The sequence below is a fragment of the Zosterops lateralis genome (assembly GCF_965231275.1).
Source record: "Zosterops lateralis genome assembly, chromosome: 3".
NCBI classification, from domain to species: Eukaryota; Metazoa; Chordata; class Aves; order Passeriformes; family Zosteropidae; genus Zosterops; species Zosterops lateralis.
In genome coordinates, this window is record NC_139764.1 from 968976 (window position 1) to 994291 (window position 25316).

A 25316-nucleotide genomic window follows, 5' to 3' on the forward strand; every position below is an offset into this window, starting at 1 on the left:
CTCGCCTGGCAGAGCTGGGATATCTCACTAGGACAGTGCTGTAGCCCATTGCCCGTGGTAATGGGGTCATTCTGTCCTCTCATTCTGGCCACCAGACAGAAGGGCCATCCCCAGCCTTTCATCCCACCCCTTATGTGGGAGTTCTGGGGCAGTGGATGAAACAGCAAGTGCTTCCCGAATCAAAAATGCATTTGCCAGGAGGCAGAAATTCCTGTAGCTCTCCTTCAAACCCTACTGGGCACTTGGGATCACATTGCCAAACCCTCCCGGTGTGTTTGTAAAATTTACCTGCTAGTTTCTGAAGGTTGGATTTGCCTGGAGGGTGGGGAGGGGTCTGGCGTGACCACGGGGCAGAAACCTGAACAGAAAGGGGAGGAGGCAGCAACAGTGAAGGTAAAATATTTCAGGCTTGGAAGCGTGCCAAGGACAACTGTTTGCAGGAAACATTTCTGTCCCGGCGAGATGTAAGAAGTTTTTTCCCTCTCCCCTCCAGTTAATGACCTTGCATTGCTGCGTGGTGGGCCGGGGTCCCGCTCTGTCCCATCCCGGCTGGCAGTGGGATGCACAGAGCCGCCACAGTCTCCGGCGGTGCCCGGGGCTCGTCGGGCCGGGGCAGCGGCGCGGTGCCAGCCCGGGCCGGTTCCCGTATTACGTCCCACGGGCGTGTCCCTTAAATCCCGCACGGGAGCGGCGCGGGGCAGGCGAGCGCCAGCGGAGCCGAGCGGAGCGGTGTCACCCGAGGAGAGATGGCCTCGGTGGGTCCCTCCGCAGCCTCCACGCAGCCCGCCCTGCCCTCCGGACCCGCCATCTTCAAAACCATCCCCTACGCCTTCATCCTGCCGGAGATCGTGAGTATGCCTCGCTCCGCTGCCTCAAGGGACCCACTCCCGGCTAAAATTTCCCGAAACCGTCCTGAAGGCATCATTACTGGGAAGTGACATCTTGTCTTTGAGCTTATGCTGAATGCACAGAGTATTCCTGATGGGGTTTTTAGGAACAGCTTGAGGACAAGGTACACTCAGCTCCATCACAGCCTGTGTGAGGATCACTGGCTGCCGTGGGGCTGGGAGAGGCTGAAGAGCTGCTGGCCCGTCCAGGGCAGAGGAGCAGCTCTTGTTATCACGAAGCAGGTCTTGTTATGTAGAAATGGCTTGAAAATCAAGGAAATTTTCCTCTCTGGATCAAGTCGTTCCAGGGGTTGAATGCAGTTGGGCGTCTTGCAATGTGTGACATTCCATGATTCTTTCAATTGCTTCTGGGTCCAGAGGGCATTCAGTGGGACTGGCCAAGATAGCAGCAGGTGTACTTTGTCATAGTGCACCGGGGCTGGCAGCCCACACACCCCATGCTCCACAGGCACAATCCCTGCCTGTGGCAGTGTGCTCAGCTCCCTGCTGCAATTTCACCCACCTCAGCTGGGATGGCACAGGTGGCACAGGCTCATCCTGATAACCCCGTGTGCTTTTTGTGCTCAGTAAATATTTTGGGTGGATCCAGAGCATGCAACTTGCTCCAAGCTGGTGCATGGAGCTGAGAGTAGACTTCCTCGCGCTGTGATTCCAAGCCCCCGAGATTAATGAGCAGGCAGGGCTGGGCTGAGGAGGCCATTCACTTTTTCCAGATAAAAGCACATTTTCTGGCTTCTCCACCAAATCCCTCGGGGTGAGATATTTCCTTGTGTGGAAGGTGGCAGCAAACCCTTCCCTTTTGTGGGAACACTCATTTCCCATGAGTGTTCAGGGAAATCAGTGCCAGCTTGCTTGTTGTCGCACCAGGATGCTCTGGGAAAGATGCAGAGGTTCCGCTGACTGCTGCGGCCAAGCCCAGGAGGGAGGCGAGGAGGGAACTGGGGAGGAAAAAAGCTTTTCCTCATCCCACACTCATCAGAGGCGCCTGTTTGTCCCTGGCAGGTCTGCGGGACCTGGGTGTGGATCCTCGTTGCTGCTACCTCCGTCTCCTTGCCACTGCTTCAGGGATGGGTGATGTATGTGTCCCTCACCTCCTGCCTCATCTCCCTGCTGCTCCTCTTAAGCTACCTCCTCGGCTTCCACAGGAACAGTGAGAACTGGAAAGTGCTGGTAAGGAGGGGATGGAACACGGGCAGATGTTGGCAGCAGGAATGTGGGTGTAGGACCCCCGTGGCTGGTGACGCACCAACCCTTTCCTCCTTTTGCCTCAACTGCGAAGTCCAGGGGAGCTCTGATGTGAAAGCACTGCTTGGGAGGGTTTGGTCCAGCCCTGTCCAGGCACATGTCCCCCTCTGGGGCACTCACAGGGGCTTTGTTTTGCAGGACAGTTTGTACCATGGCTCCACAGCCATTCTGTACATGAGCGCTGCTGTCCTGCAGGCTAACGCAACCATCAATTCTGAGTTTGGCCCAAACGCGCCACTCAACTACCAACTCAACAGCGCCGCATCGGTGAGTGCCAAGCACCCTGCCAGGCTGCAGAACACACAGTGCCCTCTGGGAGAGGCAACAGCACGTGCTAAAGCCACAGCAGAACCACCCCAAAGCCCCACAAGTGTCACATGGGGCAGAGCTTCACATCCTCGTCTCTGTGGGTCATGCAGCTAGCATCGGCTACTCACGGTCTGTCCACCAGTTCACGGACAGCCTGATGTGGCTGCATCCCGGGAAAGGCTGAGGCTTTGGCTGCCCTTTGAGGCTGGGAGAGCCTAGAGAGCTCTAGGGTGGGAGGCTTCCCCAAGCTGAGAGTCCTGGGAGGAGATGGGGTTTGCCTCTGCCAGCTGACCCGCCCTCTTCTTCCTCTTGTGCAGTTCTTCGCCTTCCTCACAACATTCCTGTACATCCTCCACGCCTTCAGCATCTACTACCAGTGATCTTGGCAGCACCAGATTCACCTCTGGAGGACAAGGGCTTTCCCAGTGTGAGAGACCCTGCTGTCTTCCCAAGATGTCCCTGCCCCAGCCCTGTCACCAGGCCTCAGGAACAGCAAGTCGTTTTGCACTTCATCACAGGAGGGATTTTGCTGGCACACTGTTGGTGTGCCTGTGGGACATTTCCTGCCTTGCCTGGGGGCTAAACAAGGGCAGGCCCCAAGCCTCCAATTCTGACATTCTGCCAAATATTGACACCAAGGGGAGGGGAAAAAAATAAATCACTGTTCCTTCAGCAAAGTCTCCTTTTTTATGTTATTTGCCTTTCCCTGGTTGAGCTCCATCCTTCCCCAACACAAATTCATAACAATGATACAAGATTGTGTTCCTTGACTTTCAGATGGTTTTATTTGGTAAATGCTGTATTTGGAATAAAGTATCAACTGACAGATTTTAACTACTCTGTAAACTGTGTTCACTGAACAAGCTCATTTCACTCTCCAAGAGTTAGAAAAGAAACAGAAAATGTTCGCTTAGAAAGCTACGACAGATTTTAAACAAGTAAATCATAGAACTCATAGGAAATTTCTATTTGTAGTATAAAACTACAGTGTGAAAAGAATTACAGCAGACATTTACAGCAGTTCTTCTCCCAAGTCTCCTGATTCCCATTATAAAACCTGCAGCTGCGGAGTCCAGACACTGGCACCACTCTTATGGAGCACTGGTGTTACTAGTGTCCGTCTTCTATATCCTCAGCTTGAAGGAGCTCCTTCCTCTCCCTGCTCCTGGGTATCCTGTAGGTTAGGGATAGGGATAGCGTTGGCTCGCAGCACATCCAGGTAGAGCAGGTAGTCCTGTAGGGAGGTTGGCAGCAATGGGAGCAGCAACGCTCGGATCTCGCGCTCTGAGCGCAGGTGCTTGGCCCCCAGCAGGGAGCGGATCTCCAGGCGGCACAGATGGGACAGGGAAGGAAGGTAGGCTGGAAAACAAAACTCCAAGTCAAATGCAGAGCAGCTCTTACTACACAAATATATTTACTAATAAAAAAGGAAATAAAGAGAGAACTTAATCTCAGTTTCCCCAAATAACCCCCTTTTGTTTTTTAACTCCAAAAACATCCTCATTAGCTTCAAAAATTCTAAAGGACGTATTATTAAATGGCATTATTACTTGGACAACTTAAAAATTATTACAGACCCTTTTAAAGAAGAATTTTCTTTGAAAGAAATCATTACCAAAGACACCTAAGTGCAGTTTTTCAGTCAAATAACATGTTACCTGCTTTTCTGAAGGCTGAACTATGAAAAATTCCTGCACAGCCAACTGAATCTTTTTGGCTGGTCACATTTTTATGGTTTGTATTTAATTACTGTCCAGTGCTTACAAAACAGGACAGAAGCTTCATTGGAAATACAAATCAAATTAGAAAACATAAACATAACTAAGTTAGAAAACTTAGTTAGAAACATAACTTAGTTAGAAAACTAAAACATAACTAAGTCACATTGTCATCTTCTCCTAAATCTCCCCACCTGCAGCTTGGAAGCTAGATATATGGAGGCATTATTTTCCTGCCTGTATTCATTACCAAAATGGCTCTTGGAAGTCCAAGCAAACCTCTGCCTGTATTGGGAAAGGTGCTGCTCCACAATTGGAGGAAGTCTGCTCCAATTCATGAACTCCAGGACGAAATTAAGGACATCCTCACTCATGGAGAAAATCCTGCGTAAAAAAGACTCTCCTAAAATATCTTTTAAAAATATTTGTAGGCTACAGAATAAAATACCAAAAAGCAAGGCATGTGATAAACAAGGACAGTGAGATTTGTTCAGTCACTGAGTTGCAAACCTCTAAAACTTGTAGTGTGCTTACTACAGTCTGCAGATAATACAGATGTTTCATAACTCTAAATTTAATCCTGTAGTGCCCAATTAAATATAAAACATCACCAAGCTGTTATTTATATGTGGAAAAGCTTCAATGATAATAATAATAATTCAGAAAATCTGACTGGAATTTTTGCCACATTGTGTTAAACAAAACAGTCTCAAACTGCATCCGTTTCCTCTCCTCCCAGCCTTGGCCCAGCTTCACTTCCCATTTGTTTCCCATCCCTCCTGACCTACTTCTCCCATTGGAATTCCTTCTTACTATAGCTGTATTAAAGTACTACACACACAATTTGCAGCTAAATTTGGGAGTTAATTAAAGATGTTCAATATAAATTTGGGAAGCGATGCTTTATTGCTACTCGAAAGAAAGGCAATTTCCAGTCTGGCTTTCTTCCTAAATAAAACTGTTTTACTGCCTCCAGACATGACATGTGAATGATTTATTTCAGACTTTCCACAACCCCTCCCGTTCCTGATGGTGGCAACTGATTATCAAGGGCCATCCTGTGAAAGCCCTGCTCAGTAGCAGCTTTGCACATTAGCACGAGATGTTTAAGTAAATAAAGACAAGGCTCCCTGCCTACCAGATCCCGCACATGAAATTCACAGGATTGAAGCCAGCCAGTAGAAGGCAGGGCAGCCATTCCTTGTATTCCTCCTGCACTGTGCTGCTGTAGTGGATGAAGTCTGTTAATTCCTCCTCCGAGGGCAGGGGGCAGCCCAACCTCAGGAAGCGCCGGAACAGAGCAAACTTCTTATGGCGCAGGCAGTGCGCCAAGTTAATCCCACGCAGGGTGATCCCATGTTCCAGGAGAACATCAATGAACTGATAATACCTGTGAGCGGGAGAAGGAACAGGGCATCCCATGAGCTTTCCCTCAGATAGCCCCTACCACTTTTCACATCTGTCTTCAATAAGACACTTTAAAATGGTTTTATTAAAACCCTTTCATCATTACCCACTGCAACAAGGTCATAGGATAAGGACAGAGACTATGACTGGTGCTGCCTTTGAGTGATTAGATGGCACATTACTCCATAGAAGCGGTGACATTTGCTACCTGCCTCGTTCACAGCACAATCACCTACTCTGCATCCCTTCCCAAATTATTTATTATACAGCAACACCAGGACAGAAACAGAATAATGGTGTCCAAGGATTTTCAAAGGCAGCTTCCTAGGAGCAGGCCACAAACTAAATTCACTACTAACGAACCTCATTAATTTAAATGGCAGCATCTACACCATAACTAAATTTCAATCCATGTACAAGAAATAATCTGTTAAAATCTGAGAGGATTCAAAAGCCATTTTTGAATATGTTTGCCTTAATGCAGCACGTGAGTCACATTCCAGGACTTCACATTAATATTCCCAAGGAGGCATATTAATGAGGAGTGTCTGCAAAGGGGGAACACACTGGAATTCTGGAAAAATATTAGATGATAGAAAGAAGTCGAAGAAGGAAGGTGGGAAACTGCACATTTAAAGTAAGTTAATTAAAGCAAATATGATTATGAATAATTTCAAAATAGAAGGTTTGCTTACTGCTTTTGGAAGATCACGCACATAGGGGACCTGCAGTCAAAGTCCAGACACTCCTGAGCATCTGGGCTGAAGCCCTGTTTGAGCAGCATTTCCAGGCACTCCCTGTTTCCGCTGTACAGCGCAGAATACACGGGGCTCACTTTGCCCTCACCCTTGTCACAAATCCGGTCAGTGATTGGAATCAGCAGCTCCAGTATCCTGCAGATATTTAAAACCACCGTTTTCTGATCTCATGCAATTAATCTTAAACACACGGTCATTTTTTCACACGGTCATTGCAGCTTTGGAAGAAAAACCACGGTTTTTCACTCTTCAGTTTGCAGCTTTGTAATTCCATACACAGACCCCTGGCAAACATTGTCCTTTGGGACAGACTTGGGCTGGAAAGAAGTATTTTAAACCAAACCAGTGACAGCTACTTCCTATTACCCAAAAATTCTTTTTACAGCAACAGAACATGACTGCACATTAAATCCCATCTCCAAGGAAGTTTGTAAGTAAACTGGAAGTGTGAGTTGCAAATTAAATTAATTCTTAGTTCTGTGAAACAGAAAAATCATTCTGTTTACAGCTCACACCCCAGGCCACATCACATTAGTGACAAACATCAGTTCCTTTGCTGCTGGAACTTATTTGTGCTGCATAAGAGTTGCCATTGATGAACCATCATTTATATATTTAAGTACTGTCCATGTGTGAATCATGGAGTTCCTGAGAGATCTTTCTCCCCAATGGTCTATTCCCAAAACTTCCTTCCACTCTTGGTTCTCTGCTGTGGAACTGACTTGTATCTCTGAAATTGGGCAAAGCTACAAAATGCATCTCTGGAAAGATTAAAGAAACTGTTTTGTGGCTTTTTCTGGCTGGTCCAGCGAATTCAATATTTGCATATAATTCTTCTGCTACTTAATACAGAATTCTAATTAGCAGCTGTTCATGTCATGTATAACGTATAATGTACAATGTGTAATGTGGTTATTTGTATTTTTAAATGTTAAAGTAATACAGCCATGGAGTGAATTGATATCTGGTTCAGCATTGTGGAAAACCCTTTAAATTCATTAGGATATGGATCAAACTCAGGTTAGACGCTGAATTAAAAATCATATAATCATAGAATGGTTGGGGTTGGAAGGGACCTTAAAGGGGATCCAGTTCTATCCCCTACCATGGGCAGGGACACGTCCACTATCCCAGGTTGCTCCAAGCCCCATCCAACCTGGCCTGGAACACTTCCAGGGATCCTGGGGCAGCCACAGCTTCTCTGGGCAACCTGTGCCAGGGCCTCTCCACCCTCACAGGGAACAATTTCTCCCCAATATTTCATCTCAACCTACTCCCTATCAGTGTGGAAGAAACTACTAAGAGACATTTAAAATATGAAAATAATCAGAACTTCTAAACTACAGATTAGTTTGAACAATCATTTTTTTCTCCCTTTTAGGGCTGAACTTTCCTTTGGGGATCAGATTTGTGTGACCAGGACCTTCTGTCTGAATGCCTCTGCAACCACCTACTTTGCATGGCCCATCTCAGCTGCTGCATGAATGGGTAACTGCCAGTTATCCTCGTTGCAGTAGAGGTTCGGGTCTGCCCCTGCAGCCAGCAGCAGCTTCACACAATCCATGTGTCCCTCCTGTGCAGCAATGAGCAGGGGAGTGGCCCTGTCCTTGGCCTGGCAGTTGACATCTGCACCTGACACAAAACAAAACCAAAGTCATGCCCATCAGTCATCATTTTTCACAGAGTGGCTTCAAACTCAGCAAGTTTTCCGCAGCAATAAGGAAATAAAACCTCCAATATGCGAAATGATGACGTGTAACAGCAGAGCTAAAATTGCATTTACTGGGAGTTGATGGAAGTGTAGCAAGGGAAATGAAGGACTGTGGTTACCGTGAGACAGAAGCAGCCTCAGACTCTCCAGCTGGCCATACTGAGCAGCCACAAACAGAGGGGTAATCCCAAAGTCATCTTGACAGTCCTTGCTGGCCCCTTTCTCCAGAAGCATTTGCATTATCTCAGTGGAACCCTGAAATAAATGTTTTTAGACTTAACCAGCAGAAAAGTGAGGAAATTACATAATTTGGTTTTTTTCCCCGACATGTTCCAGATAGAAAGAATAAAACCCACAATATTTTCAATATTCTGAAGATGCGCTGAAAATTTAATAGTAAAAGAAATTAGACAAGTTTAAATTGATCACTTTTGCTTGTTTGCATGATAAACTCATTTGTATGTGTTAGAACCATTAAGCCAACATATTTTTAAGTACAAGCTTATGACTGCTAAGGTAGGTTAGGAAAAATTACCTGACAAAAATGCAATAATTATTAAGGAAATAATTATCCCCCAGAATACACCAGTTACATGGAAATTACATGATGTGCTCACAGGTTACCTGAAAGGAAGCTTGGTGCAAAGAATTCCATCCAGACCAAGAATGGGAACCTTCAACGCTTGTTCCATGTTGGAGCAGAAATTTGACAACCTCTGTGTGTCTGTTCTCAACAGCTTCCACCGAATAGTAATGAAAAAAAAAATTGAGGAATTTTAAAAAGAAATAATTTAAGAATTTGGATTTAAAAGCTCAAAAGGTCTCACTGCCAACTTCCTGAAACAATAATCATAATTCCTTTAAACTTGCCCATTATATACTTACTTGTCTTTTATATTTAGATCCCCAAAACAGTGTTGGAGTATGGAAATTATGCCTAAGTTCCCCTAAACTTGGAAAAGACTTGGAAACAAAGGTAACATGGCACCCATGATGTCTGGGTACAGAGGCAAGTAAATCAATAAACGTATTTAATCAGATGATTTAGACCCTCAGGACTCACCGTAAGAGAAGCGTTAAGCATTCAATTAGGTCAAACATAAATAATAGAAAAAATTCTAAAATAATGGACCTTAATTGCCAAACTAGGAATGTCAAAAATAAGTCTTTTTACATAAGAATTAGGGAGGAATTATAAAAGTCAAAAAGGCTTTGAAACAGCCTCATACAGATGTAATTCTGAACCTTCTGAAGTTTTTCTGTGCTTGATGCAGAAAACCAGTTTGCTTCTATAATTTTGTTTTAAAACAACGTCTGAAGCAGATTTACCCATAAACAAAAGGCTATTTCCACACCCACTCCATCTCTGAGTCTAAAGCCTGGTATTCAGGGCTACAAAAAGACACCACATGACAGGCAAGGAAGAAGCTCTGGTGAGTTTAAACTCAGAGAAACTTGAGTTTAAACCGCTGAGTTTAAACACTTCGGGATTTCAGGGAATCTCTTGTCACCTAGGAAGAGCGGGGTGGTGCCGGATTCGGTGGGGACATTGTCGATGCCAGCCCCAGCTTCCAGGAGAACCCGGAGACATCCCACAGAGCCGTGACGAGCTGAGAGGTGCAGAGCACACAGCCCTTCGAATGTCCTTGAGTGAATGTAGTTTTTAGCTGACGCTGCAGAGGAGCATAGTGAAGGGAAAAAAGGGATATTTGGCAGTGAATTACAAAATACAATAATTTAAAGAAAATAACAGAGTTATTTGAGATAGGTGGCCTACAGAATACCCATGAATGTGCTGTTATCACCTCAAGTATCACCCACGAACTGCAGCGTGTCAACTTCTCTTTACCGCTGTTGGGAAACCATACAGAAAATCCCCAAAGACAGGATAAATCTATGTAACTTGTATTTTCTATGACAGGGTAATTTAGCAGAAAATCACACTATTTCCCATTAGGTTTTGCTTACCTGTATCAATGAGCAGCTTCAGGCACTCACTGGAATTGTGCGCTGCAGCTTCGTGGATGGGCAGCCACCCCCTGTTATCCGGGACATCGATGCTGTATCCTCGATTAATCAATTCCCGCAGTATTTCAGTGTTTCCTTCTCTGGCTGCAAGGCCCACGGCTGAGCACCGGTCGGAATAGGCTTCCGTGAAATCCATCCCTGCTATAGAACTCTACAGGAGGAGGAAAGGACTGGAAGGGGAAAGAAAAAGACATGTGTGTTGGTACAAAATACATACGAGGGGGAGGTTGTATGTTTTGCAGAGGATTTGGTTTAGTTGGTAGAGAGGTGGTGGTTTGGGGGGGTCAGGGGGAGGTAGTTGCTTGGGGTGGGGTGGGTGGTTTGTGAGTTTTGAAGGGAGATAGATGGTTGTGGGGTTTGAGGTGAGGTGGTTGTTTTGGAGGGTGTTTGGGGATTTAATGGGAAACTGAGTTGGAGGAGAGATGTTTTGTTTATGGGGTTAAGCGGTGTTTCTTTGTAGGATTTGAGGGCAGAAGTAGTTGTTAGGGAGGTGGCTGGGGGGGGTTGGGGGGGATGTGGTTGTTTGTAGGGCTGGGAGGGCGAGGCTGGTGCTTGGGGGAGCTTGTTTGTGGGTTTGGGCTGTGGTCGCTGGTGGGTTTTGGGGAGACGGTCGCTTGTGGGGTTGGCGGAGCCTGTCCGGGCTGACGAACGCGCCTGGGGCCGCCGCCTCCGCCCGGGGCCGCCCCGCGGCTCTGCGCAGGCCCCGCCGGGCCGGGCCGGGCCGGGCCGCCATGTGGGTGTTCGGCTACGGCTCCCTCATCTGGAAGGTGGACTTCCCCTACCAGGAGAAGCTGGTGGGGCAAGTCCGCGGCTACAGCCGGCGCTTCTGGCAGGGCAGCACCGACCACCGCGGGGTGCCGGGCAAGGTGAGCCGGGGCCGGGGGGAGAGCGGCCGCCGCGTCGGGACCGGGCCCTGCCCCGCGGACGGAGCCGCCCGCAGGGGCTGCACGGACACCGCAAACAACACAACGCGCTTTAAAGGGACTCAGAAATGCCCTCATTCGTCATTTAGGGCGGTAAATACCCTCGGTGAGGGGCGGGTATTTAACCAGGCTGTGCACAGGGAGTGAGAAAAGCCAGAATTATTGATCTAAGTAACCCCCACCCCCGCTGTATTTTAACTTATTTTAATGTCCGGTGGAAATTAATGAATTAGGAAAGAAAAAAAAAAATTCCAAGTGAGCATTCCCAGTGTCGTTTTTTTTAAGCCACGGGGGTGAGGATAATGTATAACCTGCGCCCAGGTAACTCCACTGTAAACCTGAAGCAGCTTTAAAATAGAAAAAGCATCAAGATTATTTTAAAGAACATAGGTTGCTTCTTGGAAAGTTTAATACAGATGTAAACAACATTCGTTAGAACCTCCAACACCATTGAAATATTTTGGACAGAGCTCAAAGATAACGCAGCTTGAGCCGCCACTGACACATGTTAAAGAACAGCAATGAGAAAAGAACCAGTTCTTACAATTATACAGCAAATTATGTTAGCTGTATTTTAAAAATATTTTCAGAGGGTTATTCCTAATACTACAAACAGTAATTAATTCCTCTGATCAATAAGTATTTAATAATTTTTTTCTTATTGTTTGTTTTCAGTTGTTTCAGGCAAGACAAAGACTCTGCAAAGCAATTAACTAAATATCCTGCCCTTCCTTAGGCAAACAGATTCTTCTTCAATCACACAACCCACCTGAACATGAAGTCCTCCTCAGTATTGCCCTTCATATTAAATCGAATTAGATTTAAATAAAATTTAATGAATTTAGGCTAGAGTTACAGACATTCCTAGCAAGGGCAAGAAAGTTGATTTCCACCACAGAATGGTGGTCTCTTTAATCCAAAATTCACAAAAATCTTTGTGACTCACTGCAAGTGCACAAGTCAGAGAACTATCAATGACTATGGAAAAAACATTCTAAAAGGAACACCAAAGTTATCTTTGATGTATCCTGGATACAGACTCATTTCTCCTCAGGAAACAGGAATCATTTAGTGTTCATGTAGCTTTGTTGCCTTATTTTATCAGTCAGATCAGGAATAAATGGCTCATGCTGGGAAAGAACAAATTTGATGCCAAAAGCAGCAATTTTAAACTGCAGATGAAGTTCAGCACAGGGTTTTATGTTTTAAAGTTTTATACAACTTTTAGAGTTTTATACAACAAACTTCAACTGTTTTATTTCCAGTATTTACAAACTGGCTTCTTACTTTTTCCTACAAGAATTAACTTCCTGGGGAAAACAAGCCATTTGCAAGGTATCCTCCCTCCATCCACTAAGGCTCCAAGGGTTCCTTAAGGATAGTTTTACATTAATGAAACTCTTAATTATCACTGTTGTTGTATTGTTAGTTAATTGTCACTGTTTTAAACTGCAATAGAATTGAGTCTGGACAGCACATGTAAAGCCAGGACATTCAAACCCGTCCCCATTTCTGACTACCTTAATTTTTGTGTCACAGGCACTGTCAACCCAGAATTTAACATGTTGTTTATTTTCTCTAATACACACTAAAAGCTACTCTCAGAAAATATTTACAGTGGATCTGGACCTTACTGGAATTGTGCTGGATTTCTCTGAGCATTTCATTTCTGTTCCTTGGTTTTTTCTTGGTTTGGTTTGGTTTTGCTCACAATTTGGGGCAAAAGCATCTGAGTGAACAATGATTTCTTCTTTTAAATTTTAGCCTGGAAGAGTTGTGACCCTGGTTGAAGATGCTGAGGTACAGTACTGCTGTACAGAATGTCCTGATGTATTTCCACTTGTTAATTATTGCTTTTGTACAAGCAGATAACTGTCTTATGGGAAAAGTTCTCTCAGTGTTTCCCAGAGTTACGCCAATGGCTCTTGATTGTTTCAAATAATCAATATAAACTGGAAGTAGTTTGGGTCTGTTATTACCACAGGGATATTCTAAAGTATATTCTGGAATAGTCACTTTGTCTATCTAGTAGTGAGATGCAGAACTTGATACAAAGATACACCAAACATACATGATTTGATATCAACATCAAATGATAAATGTAATTGCTTTAATTTCAGCTTTGCAAGGTTTAACCAGATTGTGAAGGTATCTCAGCACACCACGCCAGTCCAGGTGTGTAACAGGTGTAGGTGACCCTCAGGTCCTTGCCAAACTGTCACTAAGGAGAAGGGACCTGATCAAAATCCCTTCAAATTCAGCATTATTTAAATTTGTCATTTGCAGACATAAATTTTATGAGGTCAGGGAGAAATTCTGTGTCCTTTTTGCCAGCTTCTTAGTGGCACGTACAGCATCTATTTACTACTCCAAATATTAACAAAATAAGAGATTGCTCTGTTAGAAAAACCTCAGCATGAGCAGAAAGAGGATAATCAATTTGTGTGATCACTGATAATTCCCTGAATAAAGCAGCCCTTTTTACAAACAGTGCAAAAAGCAGCAGAAGGGCATAAAATCAGTTTGCTCAAAATTTTGCCTAAACACGATGATTTCTGAGTACCCTTTTAACCTGTTCCTCTCGGCCAGGGGTGTGTGTGGGGCGTCGCCTACAGATTACCAGCTGGGAAGGAAGGAGAAGTGAAGGCCTACCTCGATTTCCGGGAGAAGGGTGGCTACAGGACCACCACGGTGATCTTCTACCCGAAGGACACGTCAGTGCAGCCCTTTGACGTGCTGCTGTACATTGGCACCCGCGACAACCCCAACTACCTGGGCCCCGCGCCGCTCGAGGACATCGCGCGCCAGATCCTGGGCGCTGCCGGGCCTAGTGGCAGGAACACGGAATACCTCTTTGAGCTGGCCAACTCCATCAGGAACCTCGTGCCCGAGGATGTGGATGAGCACCTCTTCTCCCTAGAGACGCTCGTCAAGGAGCTCCTGAACAAGCACCAAAACCTCAACTGTCTATAAAGTAACCTCCCAACAACCTGGTTCTGTCTTCGGAGGAGAGGTTTTGTTGGCCGTGGGCGTGTGACAGGGAGGAATGCTCCTCTGTATTGCACTATCCTAATTAATACTGCATATCTTAATTAATGCTGCATTCAGAATAGGAATTGGTTACTTAAAACTGCCAAAAGCATTCTTTCAGGAGTCCAGAGAAAGGTGAGCAAGGAAAGTGTTCTAGGTTTGAATTTGGTATTTTAGCTTTTCGAAGACTGCACCTCAAGACAACTACTTAAACTTCTCGTTATGTTTCATTATTATTTCAGGTTTAAAATAAAACTTCAGAATATTTTTTAGGTCAAGATCAACATGCAGAGACAAGTTCCATAGATTTAAGTGATTTGTTTTTTGTTCTGATTCCAGACCATAATGCAGGAATTTTAAGTGGTTGGACTAAATTGTGTAGTAGAGCATTTATATCAACATTCAGCTCCTCTGAAATGAAGTTACACCACTGGATTAGTCATCTCACCCTTTACATGTTAATTTACTCTTAAATGCAGAGGATAAACCATTTTAATGTAAAAGAATTCCTTCCCTTGGCTGCTGATGTCAGGCCCTGAAAACCACAGCTTTAGGCACCCTGACTCAAACAAGCCATAACCTATCAGTGCCTCATTTTCATTTCTAATCTTGATTTAAAGAATAACCCCAAAATATTAAAATTAATTCAGAGCATGACTTAAAGTCACAACACAGCAAGAACAGAAACTCTCATCTCTGTTACTTCGGGTGCTGTTGTGGCCCCATCTCTTTAAAAATCCCAGCTCCAGGGATAGATTTTAGTTTCAGGGATTCACCAACAGAAGGTAATTAAGGGAGGAACCCTCTTTCCAGTAACCTTAGGGGTTTGTATGGACATCCCAAAAGGGTTAGGAAGCCCCCAGTTTAGGCCAGTAGGCTTCCTGATGCAATCCATCAGCACACAGAGTTATCTGTCCCAACATGGATTTGTCTTGCTCCTCAAAACTTTTATTTTTATTAACTTTTAGCAAAGTATATTTTTATATCTTAATATAAAAGGTCCTGTTTCAAACACCATGTAATGTCCTGTTTTCCCATCCAGGGAATGTGTAAGTTTTTAGTAGCAGCCTGGAAGCCTGGATTCTGCATCAGTGATTGCAAAAAAAGTGTGTTTTTCCCCTAAGAAGGCTGACCCTTTCTCTTCTTTACATCTGGTTTATATTTGTAAAGGTAAAAATGTGCAATGGCACTCTCTGCTTTCTTTAAAATCCTTTTTAGATTTAAAAATACTTTCCTCAAAGACTTATCCTTGTTCCTTCAAACAGGTCAGGAGATGCTTGTGCTCAGTAATGATCCAGAACCATCAGGGCTGATTCTCTCTTTGAAGGCTAATTATTTAAGTACTGTGATTCTGTGTAGCTCCATATTCTCTATCTTTAATTGCCTCCAAGGCTTTGTTGGTTCATTTGCTTCCCAAATCCATAAACCATTGCAACAATACACGTTCCTCTGTGTGTGTGTGTGTGTACGACTTCAGTGCAATAAAGATGCGTTTCAAAGACTATTGTGGTCGGAAACCTCCAGAAATGCTGTGTTTAAAGTGTGTCTGTGTGGGGATGGACATCAAGGTGTTCATTGCACCTCACTATAAAATTGCAATTGGGGCTGAGAATGACAAACACCACACAGGGGCTACTATAAACTGTGGCACATTAGGAATTAAAGCATAGGAAATACAAATATATACATTTGTTCTTGCTGTGTGGGATTAAAGCCACTGCTCTGCCCCCAGTCGCTACCAAAAACCTCCCAGATCTGCTACCTCAAAAATTTTAGGCCATTTAGACTTTTTTTCTGATTGGTTAAACTCAATCCGTATTTATGCAAAAACGGATTTTAGATCTGTAGGCTTCACTACACAACCATGCACACGGAGCCGCTGTTCAGCCTGTTCCCAAACAGTGTTTGGGGAAACAACAGGCACAACCATGACTATTAACAGAAGATAATGCAGAGAGGAGAGGGAAATCCAGACTTAAGGGTTGGACTCTCTCATCTCCAAGGTATTTTCCAACCAGAATAACTCCAAGGTTCTGTAATAAGGAGATTCTCTGTAGTGTGGCCAATTAATTTCCTGTGTCTCTCCAGTTATTTATCTGCTCCATGTTTCCCATGGATAAGATGGGACTGGCCTAACGTGCTCTGATGTGAAGACTGCTGATCCCCTTGGGTTCTCAGATGTATAGCTACACACATAATATATATATACATACACACTGTGTGTATAGAGTAATACACAGAGGAGCCCTTAAAGCGCTCTTTTACACTCATGACCACATACATGTTGGTTATGTTTAACCCTTAGTGCTGCCATTAATGACCAAAGTTAATTATCCGCACCCCATTCCTCCCGTTCATTCCCTCACTTCCCGCCCTCCTCTTACTCGCCTCCACTTTACCCTCCCTCACTCCCCATTCGCTCACTCATTCACGCTCTTCATTCTCACTTCTCCCTCACACTCATTCCCTCGCTCATACTCCTCAAATTCCTCACTCCCTCACACTTCTCCCCCTCGTTCACTCCCTCCCACTCCTCACTTCTTCCCCGTATTCACTCAGTCACTCCCTCCCTCCCTATACTCACTCTCCTTCCCCGTACTCCCTCCCTGCCCGGACCCCCACGCTGCTCTTTGGCCCGCTCCATGCCCGTCCGGCCCCTCACCTGCGCTGCCCCGGATGCCGCTGCCCGCGGCGGGCGCTGCCCCGGTTGTTGATCGCGGCTGCCGGAAGCCGACGTGGCGGCGGCGCGGCGCGGCCTCGGCGGAGCCGCCGGCCGGCATGAGGGGCTGCTGGCTGCGGCCGCCGCGCCCGGCCCCGGCCCCCCGGAGGAGCTGCGGGCCCTGCCCGCCCTGCCCGGCCCCGGCGCTGCTCTGCGGGCTCCTGGCGGCCGTGGCGGCGGTAGCTGAGGGCGGCCGAGCACTCCCGCAGCTCAGCGATGACATCCCGTTCAGGGTGAACTGGCCCGGCACCGAGCTCAGCCTGGTCCGTACCGCGGGGCCCGCACGGCCGCTCCGCCCGGGGAGGGGCTCGGAGCCTCCTCGCCGCGCAGCGGGGGCTTGGGTGGGGCTGCTCCGGCAGCTGGGAGAGAATCCCGGGGGATTCTGTGCTGGAAGCGGCATGGGGAGAGCCGGGCGTGAAGGGGAGTGGATGGGGCTGGGGGCTGTAATAAAGGTCTTGAAGTGGGTGAGCAGGAGTGAGGGGAGCATGGAGGGGATCGGGGATCTGGAGTGGATCAGGGATATGAGTGGAAGTAGAAGGTCCAAAGCGAAGGCAGCAGCAAGCAACTCCCAGCCAGCTTAACCACCAAACCCCAGTCTTGTGGTGTAATTAAACCCCAGGAAATACTCTAGAGCACCATTCAGAGGTATTTCTAATGAGTAGCATTAAAAAGCACCTGCCTGGCTGATCCATGTTGGTTGTTTTCTCAGCCGACCACTGGTGTCTTGTACAAGGAGGACAATTATATCATCATGACCACTGTGGATAAAGAGAAGTACAAGTGTCTCCTGCCATTGATAGCCAGTGGCAACGAGGTGAGTTCAGGCGAGTTATTCTGTGAATATAAACTGTAGCTGAGCATTTACATGTCAGTTTTAGTGTCATGAAATATCCTTTTGTTGCAGGAAGAAGAAAAGGACTATAAAGGTCCTACTCCAGGGGAACTGCTGGAGCCTCTCTTTAAGCAAAGCAGCTGTTCCTATAGAGTATGTTACTTCTGTCTTGTTCATTAAATGCCAATTAAAAGGTTGCAGGCCAGTCCATGTTACGGTTTAGGTTAGTAAGTCAGATACCAATACAGTCTGAAACAAGGTCTTTACAACTTTATGCCTTAATATTGCTGACAAAAGTGTGCGTGATTAAAGATATCAGAATTCAGATAAATGGGTTGCTGTGGTAGCGGTTAAAAATGTGGATTTTTTTTTTTTTAATTATTTTTTTTCCCTTTGTTTTGTCTGCATGAAAGTCAGGGAAGTCTTCCATGGTGTCTTTGTTCAGGCAACACTGAGACTACTGACTGTGCTCTTGTTTTTGAGGGTGTTCCAGCCTTTTGCTGCAAAAGCCAACATTTGGGTGGTTTTGTGGTGTGTAAATACATCCAAAGATAATTCTTAAAATATCTTTTATTTCTAAGATTGAATCTTACTGGACTTATGAGGTTTGCCACGGGAAACACATCCGTCAGTACCATGAGGAGAAGGAAACGGGACAGGTAGGCTGCTCACAACCCCCTTCTCCACTTCCCCTTCTCTCCTGCTGAACTCCTCCAGCAGGCTTGAATTCCCTGAAAAAGGTTGGAAAGTGGTAATTGATGTTTGTTCTGATTGTAGAAAATAAACATCCAAGAATACTACCTGGGGAATATGATAATGAAGAACCCGTTGTCAGAACCAGGTACATTTTAGATTACGTCATTTTGCTGATGTTAGTGAATTTTTGGGGCTTTAATTCTGTCTGACCAGTTTGAGAGCCTTTTTTTTTTCTAGGGAACCTGGCACAAATCCTCAGAAATATTCAAGTGCCTGGCGCGAGACCTGAGTGGAAATGAGGTTACTGAGCCCCAAACTTGAAGAGCATTTTAGAATAACTGATTTTTGAAGCATTTTTTGCCCGTAATTTAGTTCAAAGAAGTCTTCCAAATCCACAGTGTTCATTCAGGATTGATGGAAAGAACAGAAACAGAATAGAAAAACATTACCTAGGTTGGGGTTTGTTCCGTTCTAGGCTAGTGTGCAAAAGGTGGACAGCATTGTTTTCCTAGAAGTGATTAACTGGAATGCTGCAGTCCTTTGTGGGGGATTTAGTGCTGTTCATCCCACCTCTGGATCCCTGGCTGTAGCCCTGAGTTAGGGATCTTAGTCCTGGAAAGAAACAGGGCTTCAGACCCTGCCTTGTTTGGCCTTTCTGGGTGGTGGTACCTCAGGTCACCGTGGCTGAGCCTGTTTGGGATGTTGTCCCTCTGCCCTTCCTGCTTAGGTGGCAGATTGTGTCCTGTGTCCTTTCCCTGCTTCCTCTCTGGCAGCTCCTGCTCCTTCCAAAGCACCTGCCTGTTTCCTGTCCAATTCCCACCCTTCCCAAACAGCTGCAGTGACGTGTTCTCCAGCCCTGCCTTGGCGTCAGGGCTGGGTTTGGCCTGTCCTACCAACTCCATGTGGTTTTGTGATGAGCTGATGTGTATTGTGCTCTGTTTGTTGTGTGCCTCAGATCACTGGTTATTTCCTTTCTTTTGTCTTTTGCACCAGCAAGTGCAAAAGTGCAAATGGTTCTTGGCAGTGTATGAAGCACCAGCAAATGCACAAAACAGAAAAGCTTCTCTGTAAAATTCCATTTTATTTCAAGTGCACAAACTTACCTCATTCTTAATTATTCCCTAGATCAAGGAGAGAAGGAGAATTCCAAAGATGGTGCGAAAGAGGCAAGTGAAAAACATCTATTTTAAGTTCTGGCATCATTAGTGGAGACAATTTGTATATTATCATAGAATCCCAGAAGGGTTTGTGTTGAAGGGGATCTCAAAGATACTCAGTGCCACCTGCCATGGGCAGGAACACCTTCCACTATCCCAGGTTGCTCCAAGCCCCATCCAGCCTGGTGTTAGACACTTCCAGGGATGGGGCAGCCACAGCTTCTCTGGGCAACCTGTGCCAGGGCCTCCCCACCTTCACAGGGAGAAATTTCTTCCTAATATCCAATCTAATGATAAGATGATGTAATTAGTCCCCTCCCAAAATGATTATCAAGAAATGAAACTGTTCCTGAGCTGCTCTTCTCTTGCTTTTAATTATCAGTCCCAGCTCAGAAAATTTACTTATCTTGCTACTCAAATTACTTATTTACACTTAACAAGCCCTACAGCACAAAATCCCTAAGAGATGGAGCTGACCTGCTGACCCATCCCATAATAGTCAGTGCTTCCCTTTCCCCTTAGAGAGCTTCCCCACTTGTTTAGGCCCCAAAACTCAACTCTTGAGTTGCTGATCCTATAGTAGAACAGTGGGAATAGCTGATGAAGCACACTGGAGTTTGGAAATAGTGAGAGCAGGTTTGACCTTATTGCAACTTCATTTTCATGCTGAAATGAATATTTTGTGTCTGTGGCCTTTGGAATAGCTAAGGGTGGTGGTTGTGTAGTGATCACAGAAATACCCAGGCCTGAGGAGCATTTTGAAAGTCGTGTGGGGACAGAAAGTGGCCTGTTCTGGTGGCAGTGGCAGCTGTGCCTCTTGGAAAGCCAAGGAAACATAGTTTAGCAGTGCAGCTTTTTTTCCTTCAGCTTCAGAGGAAATTAAGTCTTTATTGCCTCTTTGTCTGACAGTATTTATGATGCACTTGCCATGTCAGGATTTCCTGGAATCTCTTATCAGGAAAGGGCATGCATGTTGGTTCTTTAATCTTGTGAATGTCTTCACTCATGGTGGAGCAGTTTCTGGGAGGAGTCAGTAGCCTAGCACAGGGTGACTTGGCTTGTAAGCCAAAGCAGGTGAGGGGCAGAAAGCTCCTGGATCCCTGGAGTGTCCTGACCCCAGAAAGCACCTCTGTCTTTTAGCACAGACCCCTGTCTGTTCAGCACTGAAAACCTTCAGTAGCTCAAGCAACATGGGTATAAAAGAGTCAGTTTGTAGGTTTGGGCACTTTGGGAAGCCAGGAACTCCAGCTGCTTCCAGGTTAGAGACTTTACCACTTTAAGTAATTAATGTCATAAAGAGGAAGCTGGATGAAACACAAAGGAACAAACCTGAAGAGAGCAGACTGGAAGGTGTGACAAAGTGGGATTTACTTTGTATACATCATTGACTTTGTTAGCCACAGCCACGGGTGGTGTGGGATCCTCTGGATAAGGAGCAGCCTGGGCTGGGAATGCTAAGAGGTGTAGTGCAGGTGCCAGGGTGACTTTGCAGGGGTTTTTTTATACTTTAGGGCCTGGCAGACCCAATCTGGGTGAACACCAGGACAGGTCTGGATGTTGCAGAAACACTGGGAAACACACAGGGTCTGAGTTTAACCTGGTAATGCTGGCTCTGCACAGAGGAATAACATTTTTTGCTTCAGAGGAGTCTCAGGAGCTCTCCTGTGACTATGACCTGTTCCTTTCCCTCACACAGATCCCCACGAAAAACATTGAAGGGCAGATGACTCCCTACTACCCTGTGGAGCTGGGCAATGGCACTCCCTGCAGCCTGAGGCAGAACCTGCCCAGGTCCAGCACAGTGATGTACATCTGCCACCCCGAGGCCAAGCACGAGATCCTCTCTGTGGCAGAAGTCACAACCTGTGAATACGAGGTGGTGATCCTGACCCCGCTGCTCTGCAACCACCCCAAATACAGGTACAGGGCCCACAATACTTATGCCTCCTCTTAGTCTGTGATTTCTGGAGGGATCATCCTCATGGTATTTGAAGACTGCAGATACTGTGTGTGTACACTTTAAAAGTCTGTAAACCCAAAAGTATCTTCTCCAACCATAACCTTAATCTTGATTTTAGCTCCTCCTAAGGTGAGGAGCTCTCTAGAAGCCATTTCTATATGGAGAATTCACAATTTCAGTGTTACTTTCCAAAAACTAGGTGTAGGCTTCTTGTTTCCTCCCCCTCCCTGAACTCTACCATGTATCTGAGGGACTCCCTGAGTGTTTGGGGGGTATAAAAAGAGAACCGCAAAGGGAATGTGCCATATAGGCAAGGGGGGGATAATGGACAGGATTCCTGGATTTACACAGATGTTGGAACAAGTGAGTGTGGAACAATCAGTGATCCGAAAGAGGCCAGAAGGTCTGAAGGCAAAATCCTGCATTTTGAAAACACTTGGCAGTTGGAATTACTAAGTGCTGCTGGTTTTGGTGTTTGGTATCCATTGTAAATTTTCTCATGTGGATGAGTTTGGTCATACTCTGTTATCTGCTGCACTTACCTGTGGCACTGTTACCTATTTCTTGCATGAGTCTTTCAAGCCTCTGTAGCAGTAGAAAAAAAACGATAGAAAGTGCACAGGGAAATTGTTCTGTTGCTTGATGAGGATAAAATCCGGAGCTGCTGCCTCCTTTCAAAGGGAAGGCATGGAAGGGTTTCTGGCCACCAGCAGGAAACACTGAAAATAAACACACAGGATCATCATTCCCCCCCGTATGTCACCTTGGTAAAAAAGGAAAAATGGAGGTGGCAGCTTGGGAGTGCTGCCCAGTGACATCACAAGGATCACAACCCCAATTCCAAGTTCAGTGCTCTTTTTTCCTGTCATGTGTTCCCCAAACAGCCCCGAGTGGTGCCTCAGCCTCTGGGGCTTTCCCTGTACACCTGGCATCTCATCCAGGGATGCACCTGCACCACCTGAGCAGCAGCAGATCCAGAAACTCAGAGCACTGTGCTGATTTCTGTACGACACGTTCTTACCTTGCTGGGCAGGTTCAGGGCTTCCCCTGTGAATGACATCTTCTGCCAGTCCCTGCCAGGATCCCCACTTAAACCCCACAACCTGGAACAGCTGGAGAAACAGCAGGAAATGCAGAAGATGCCTTTTAGGAGGGTCAAGGAGGTAGGATTTGTTTCATTTACTTTCCATATTTAAGACATTTTATAAGGTGGTGTCAGTCTTTCATTGGTCTTTAAGCTTGTTGAAACCATCTGTAACTCACCCCATTTGGAAGGGAAAACAAAGCAAGTGTGGGCAACTGATTTAAATTTTTGTAGCCTTTGTAGCCTACAGTTCACAAATGTGTGAAGGTTTTGACTGGAATTTTCTTTCAGCTAAAATTGACCAAAACAGCCAACCTGATCCAGTGTTCAGTAACTTCCGATAACTTGTAAGACCCTGTAGGGGACTTAATTGTATCCTCTAATTGCAGGAAGAAATGCCTTCAACAAAAGAAGAGAAATTCTCTTCCATCCACAAGCCTGTGGCTGTTGGGAGCCACCAGCTGTTAACAGTGGGGACAACCCACATCTCTAAACTGACCGATGAGCAGCTCATCAAGGAATTCCTCAGTGGTTCCTACTGCTTCCATGGGGTGAGCAGCAAAGCCATGTGGAGTAAACTTATGTGGAATACATCCTAATTCATGTACTTGTGTATTTTTTATCTTTAACTTTTCTGTTGAAATTCAGTTTATTTGAGCAGACAGTGAAATGAAAGTAGGTAACAGAATTAGCTGTGAAGGATTTTCATTAACTAACAGATACAGAGTTTTATGGCTGAAACAGCTGGTTTAGGGTCTAGGGGGGAAAAAGATCAGTTTGGTTTTGGGTGTTCTGTTTGTTTTAGGGGTTCTGTTTGGTTCTTTATAACACTGAGGTTGTTCCTCTCCCCAGGGCGTTGGCTGGTGGAAATATGAATTCTGCTATGGCAAATACGTCCACCAGTACCATGAGGTGTGTTCAAAGAGTTTTCTTAGTTCCTTTAAGTTCCTGTTAAGAAAATACAATCCTCTGGACATGGCGTAATGATCAGCTCTTCCTGTTTTAGGATAAGGAAAGTGGCAAGACCTCCGTGGTGGTGGGTACGTGGAACAAGGAGGAGCACATTGAGTGGTCAAGGAAGAATGCAGCCAGGACCTTCTACCTGCGAGAGGATGGCACTCAGACTGTCAGGTACCAACCAGGCTCTGCCCTCCTCTCACACCTGAGACACAGGGCCCAGCCCTGTGACATCTGGGTTATGAACAGATAAAATAAACTGCCAAGAGCAGCATGTTCAGATTTACCCCCCAGTCAACATCACAGATAAGGAATTCAGCACGTCAGATATGGCACAGAGAAAAATCTTTCAACTCTGAACAACTCTTTCCCTCTGCAGTAACTGCAACACAACCTATTGCTATATAATAGTAAAATAGCTATATAATAATATAATAGCTAATAGTATAATATATAGTATATTAATATATAGTATGTATATACTATATATAATAATAATATACTAAATAATAATACTATACTATATATATTATATAGTGTAATATAATACTATATTTGTTACTATTTGTTTGTATATTAAATACTTGACCAATGATGAGGTGCTGCATTGCATCACAGAACTGCCTGATTGAAAATTGTGTTTAATACTTCCAATCTCTTCCATTCTGATCTTTTGTGGCAGGATGGTGTCTCATTTCTATGGAAATGGAGATGTTTGTGACTTGACAGACAAGCCAAGGCAGGTGACTGTGAAATTGAAGTAAGTGGACTTTTTACAAAGTGATGTTTTGTGTCTGTTTCATGGGTGAGAGGGGAAAGCTGCTGCTGTTGTCACAAAGCTCAGAAAACAGTTTCTGTTAACTTAATAAAATTCTGCAGACAGCAGTGAAATATGTGTCACTCTGTGCTTATTGCCTACCAACCCCCCAATTTCTCCTTTATTTTCAGATGTAAAGAATCGGACTCTCCTCACGCTGTAACCATTTACATGTTGGAGCCTCATTCTTGCCAGTACATCCTTGGGGTATGTACAGACATGCCCTGAGGTCAGGGCTGGTAGTACAGCACATCTCCAGGTCTATGTTTAAGGTGGCCCCTTTCTCCCAGTGACTCCTCTCAAGATTCTTGGAGTTCATGGTTTGGTCTCTCTCTTCCAGGTGGAGTCTCCAGTCATCTGTAAAATCCTGGATACAGCAGATGAATATGGGCTCCTTTCAGTGCCTAGCTGAGGACAGCAAAGCCCCCAAGGCCAAATCCTGGCATTCCCATGGGAACAGTGTCTGTGAGCTGACAAAGGCCTCACCAGCACAGCTCTCCAAGCTGAGGGACTCATGAACCACTTTGTGTATAACTATGTGTATATAAGAGCTTATTGATAAACTTTTAATGATTAAAACCTTGTCTTGCACTTCCTGCCTGGCTCGTTGGTGCCATTGTTAAGGTGTAACCTCAACTCGGAAAAGGCACAGAAACAACTGAAGCTTCAGGGAGGAGTTGTTCAGCTGCCAACAGAAGGAAAAGGTGAAGCCAACACTTCCTGCTCAGGAGCCACAGCACCATTCATGGTTTTCTACTGTTCCTGCTTTCTCCAAACACCAATGTTACCTCACTCTAACTGCTGGGAATTGCATTCTCCTGTCACTGCACCTCATGCCTCTTCAGCTGCTATTTCTGGGCTGCTTCCCAGGACATCCCATTTATTTATTTATATTTAACATTGCAGGGTTTGTCTTCATACAGTTATTTTTCTGAACATCCTTCCAGATCCAGTTCTCTGTAGCTTGTCTACCTCACAAAAAATGTTGGAGAAGTTTTAATCTGCTGGCACTAGACATTCTTACAAGTAAATTGAGAGAAATCAGATAAGTTGAAAT

At 45.3% G+C, this 25316-nt stretch overlaps 4 protein-coding genes across 8 annotated transcripts; 3 read left to right on the forward strand and 1 right to left on the reverse strand.

The window, feature by feature from the left end:
- The first annotated feature begins 712 nt into the window (after positions 1–712).
- MALL (mal, T cell differentiation protein like) lies at positions 713–3296 on the forward strand. 2 transcript variants are annotated; one of them, XM_083856513.1, is made up of 4 exons: positions 713–848; positions 1911–2078; positions 2292–2420; positions 2780–3296. In XM_083856513.1, exons 1-4 carry the CDS (start codon positions 747–749, stop codon positions 2840–2842), a joined length of 462 nt encoding a protein of 153 aa, XP_083712639.1. In that variant the 5' UTR covers positions 713–746; the 3' UTR covers positions 2843–3296. The 2 variants fall into 2 exon arrangements, with proteins under 2 accessions (XP_083712639.1, XP_083712640.1); XM_083856514.1 differs by lacking the exon at positions 713–848 and adding an exon at positions 1326–1429.
- Positions 3297–3412: 116 nt separating this feature from the next.
- On the reverse strand, positions 3413–16738 carry ASB3 (ankyrin repeat and SOCS box containing 3). Of its 3 annotated transcripts, none has more exons than XM_083856509.1 (10): positions 16700–16738; positions 10025–10254; positions 9568–9729; positions 8681–8793; positions 8176–8311; positions 7800–7971; positions 6283–6480; positions 5319–5570; positions 4431–4564; positions 3413–3821 (listed from the first exon to the last, which is right to left on the reverse strand). In XM_083856509.1, exons 2-10 carry the CDS (start codon positions 10218–10220, stop codon positions 3595–3597), a joined length of 1590 nt encoding a protein of 529 aa, XP_083712635.1. In that variant the 5' UTR covers positions 10221–10254; positions 16700–16738; the 3' UTR covers positions 3413–3594. The 3 variants fall into 3 exon arrangements, with proteins under 3 accessions (XP_083712635.1, XP_083712636.1, XP_083712634.1); XM_083856510.1 differs by having other exon boundaries at positions 4460–4564; positions 7800–7977; XM_083856508.1 differs by having other exon boundaries at positions 7800–7977.
- On the forward strand, positions 10760–15539 carry CHAC2 (ChaC glutathione specific gamma-glutamylcyclotransferase 2). 2 transcript variants are annotated; one of them, XM_083856511.1, is made up of 3 exons: positions 10760–10950; positions 12772–12807; positions 13597–15539. In XM_083856511.1, the coding sequence occupies exons 1-3, from the start codon at positions 10816–10818 to the stop codon at positions 13978–13980; spliced, it is 555 nt and encodes a 184-aa protein (XP_083712637.1). In that variant the 5' UTR covers positions 10760–10815; the 3' UTR covers positions 13981–15539. The 2 variants fall into 2 exon arrangements, with proteins under 2 accessions (XP_083712637.1, XP_083712638.1); XM_083856512.1 differs by lacking the exon at positions 12772–12807.
- On the forward strand, positions 16714–24845 carry ERLEC1 (endoplasmic reticulum lectin 1; the record flags this gene model as incomplete). The annotated part of the gene is made up of 14 exons (XM_083856507.1): positions 16714–17019; positions 17466–17570; positions 17661–17741; positions 18170–18247; positions 18366–18429; positions 19410–19450; positions 21138–21361; positions 22435–22564; positions 22875–23036; positions 23338–23397; positions 23492–23616; positions 24125–24202; positions 24391–24466; positions 24600–24845. 14 exons carry the CDS (start codon positions 16714–16716, stop codon positions 24669–24671), a joined length of 1602 nt encoding a protein of 533 aa, XP_083712633.1. The 3' UTR covers positions 24672–24845.
- Between the last annotated feature and the right edge of the window lie 471 nt (positions 24846–25316).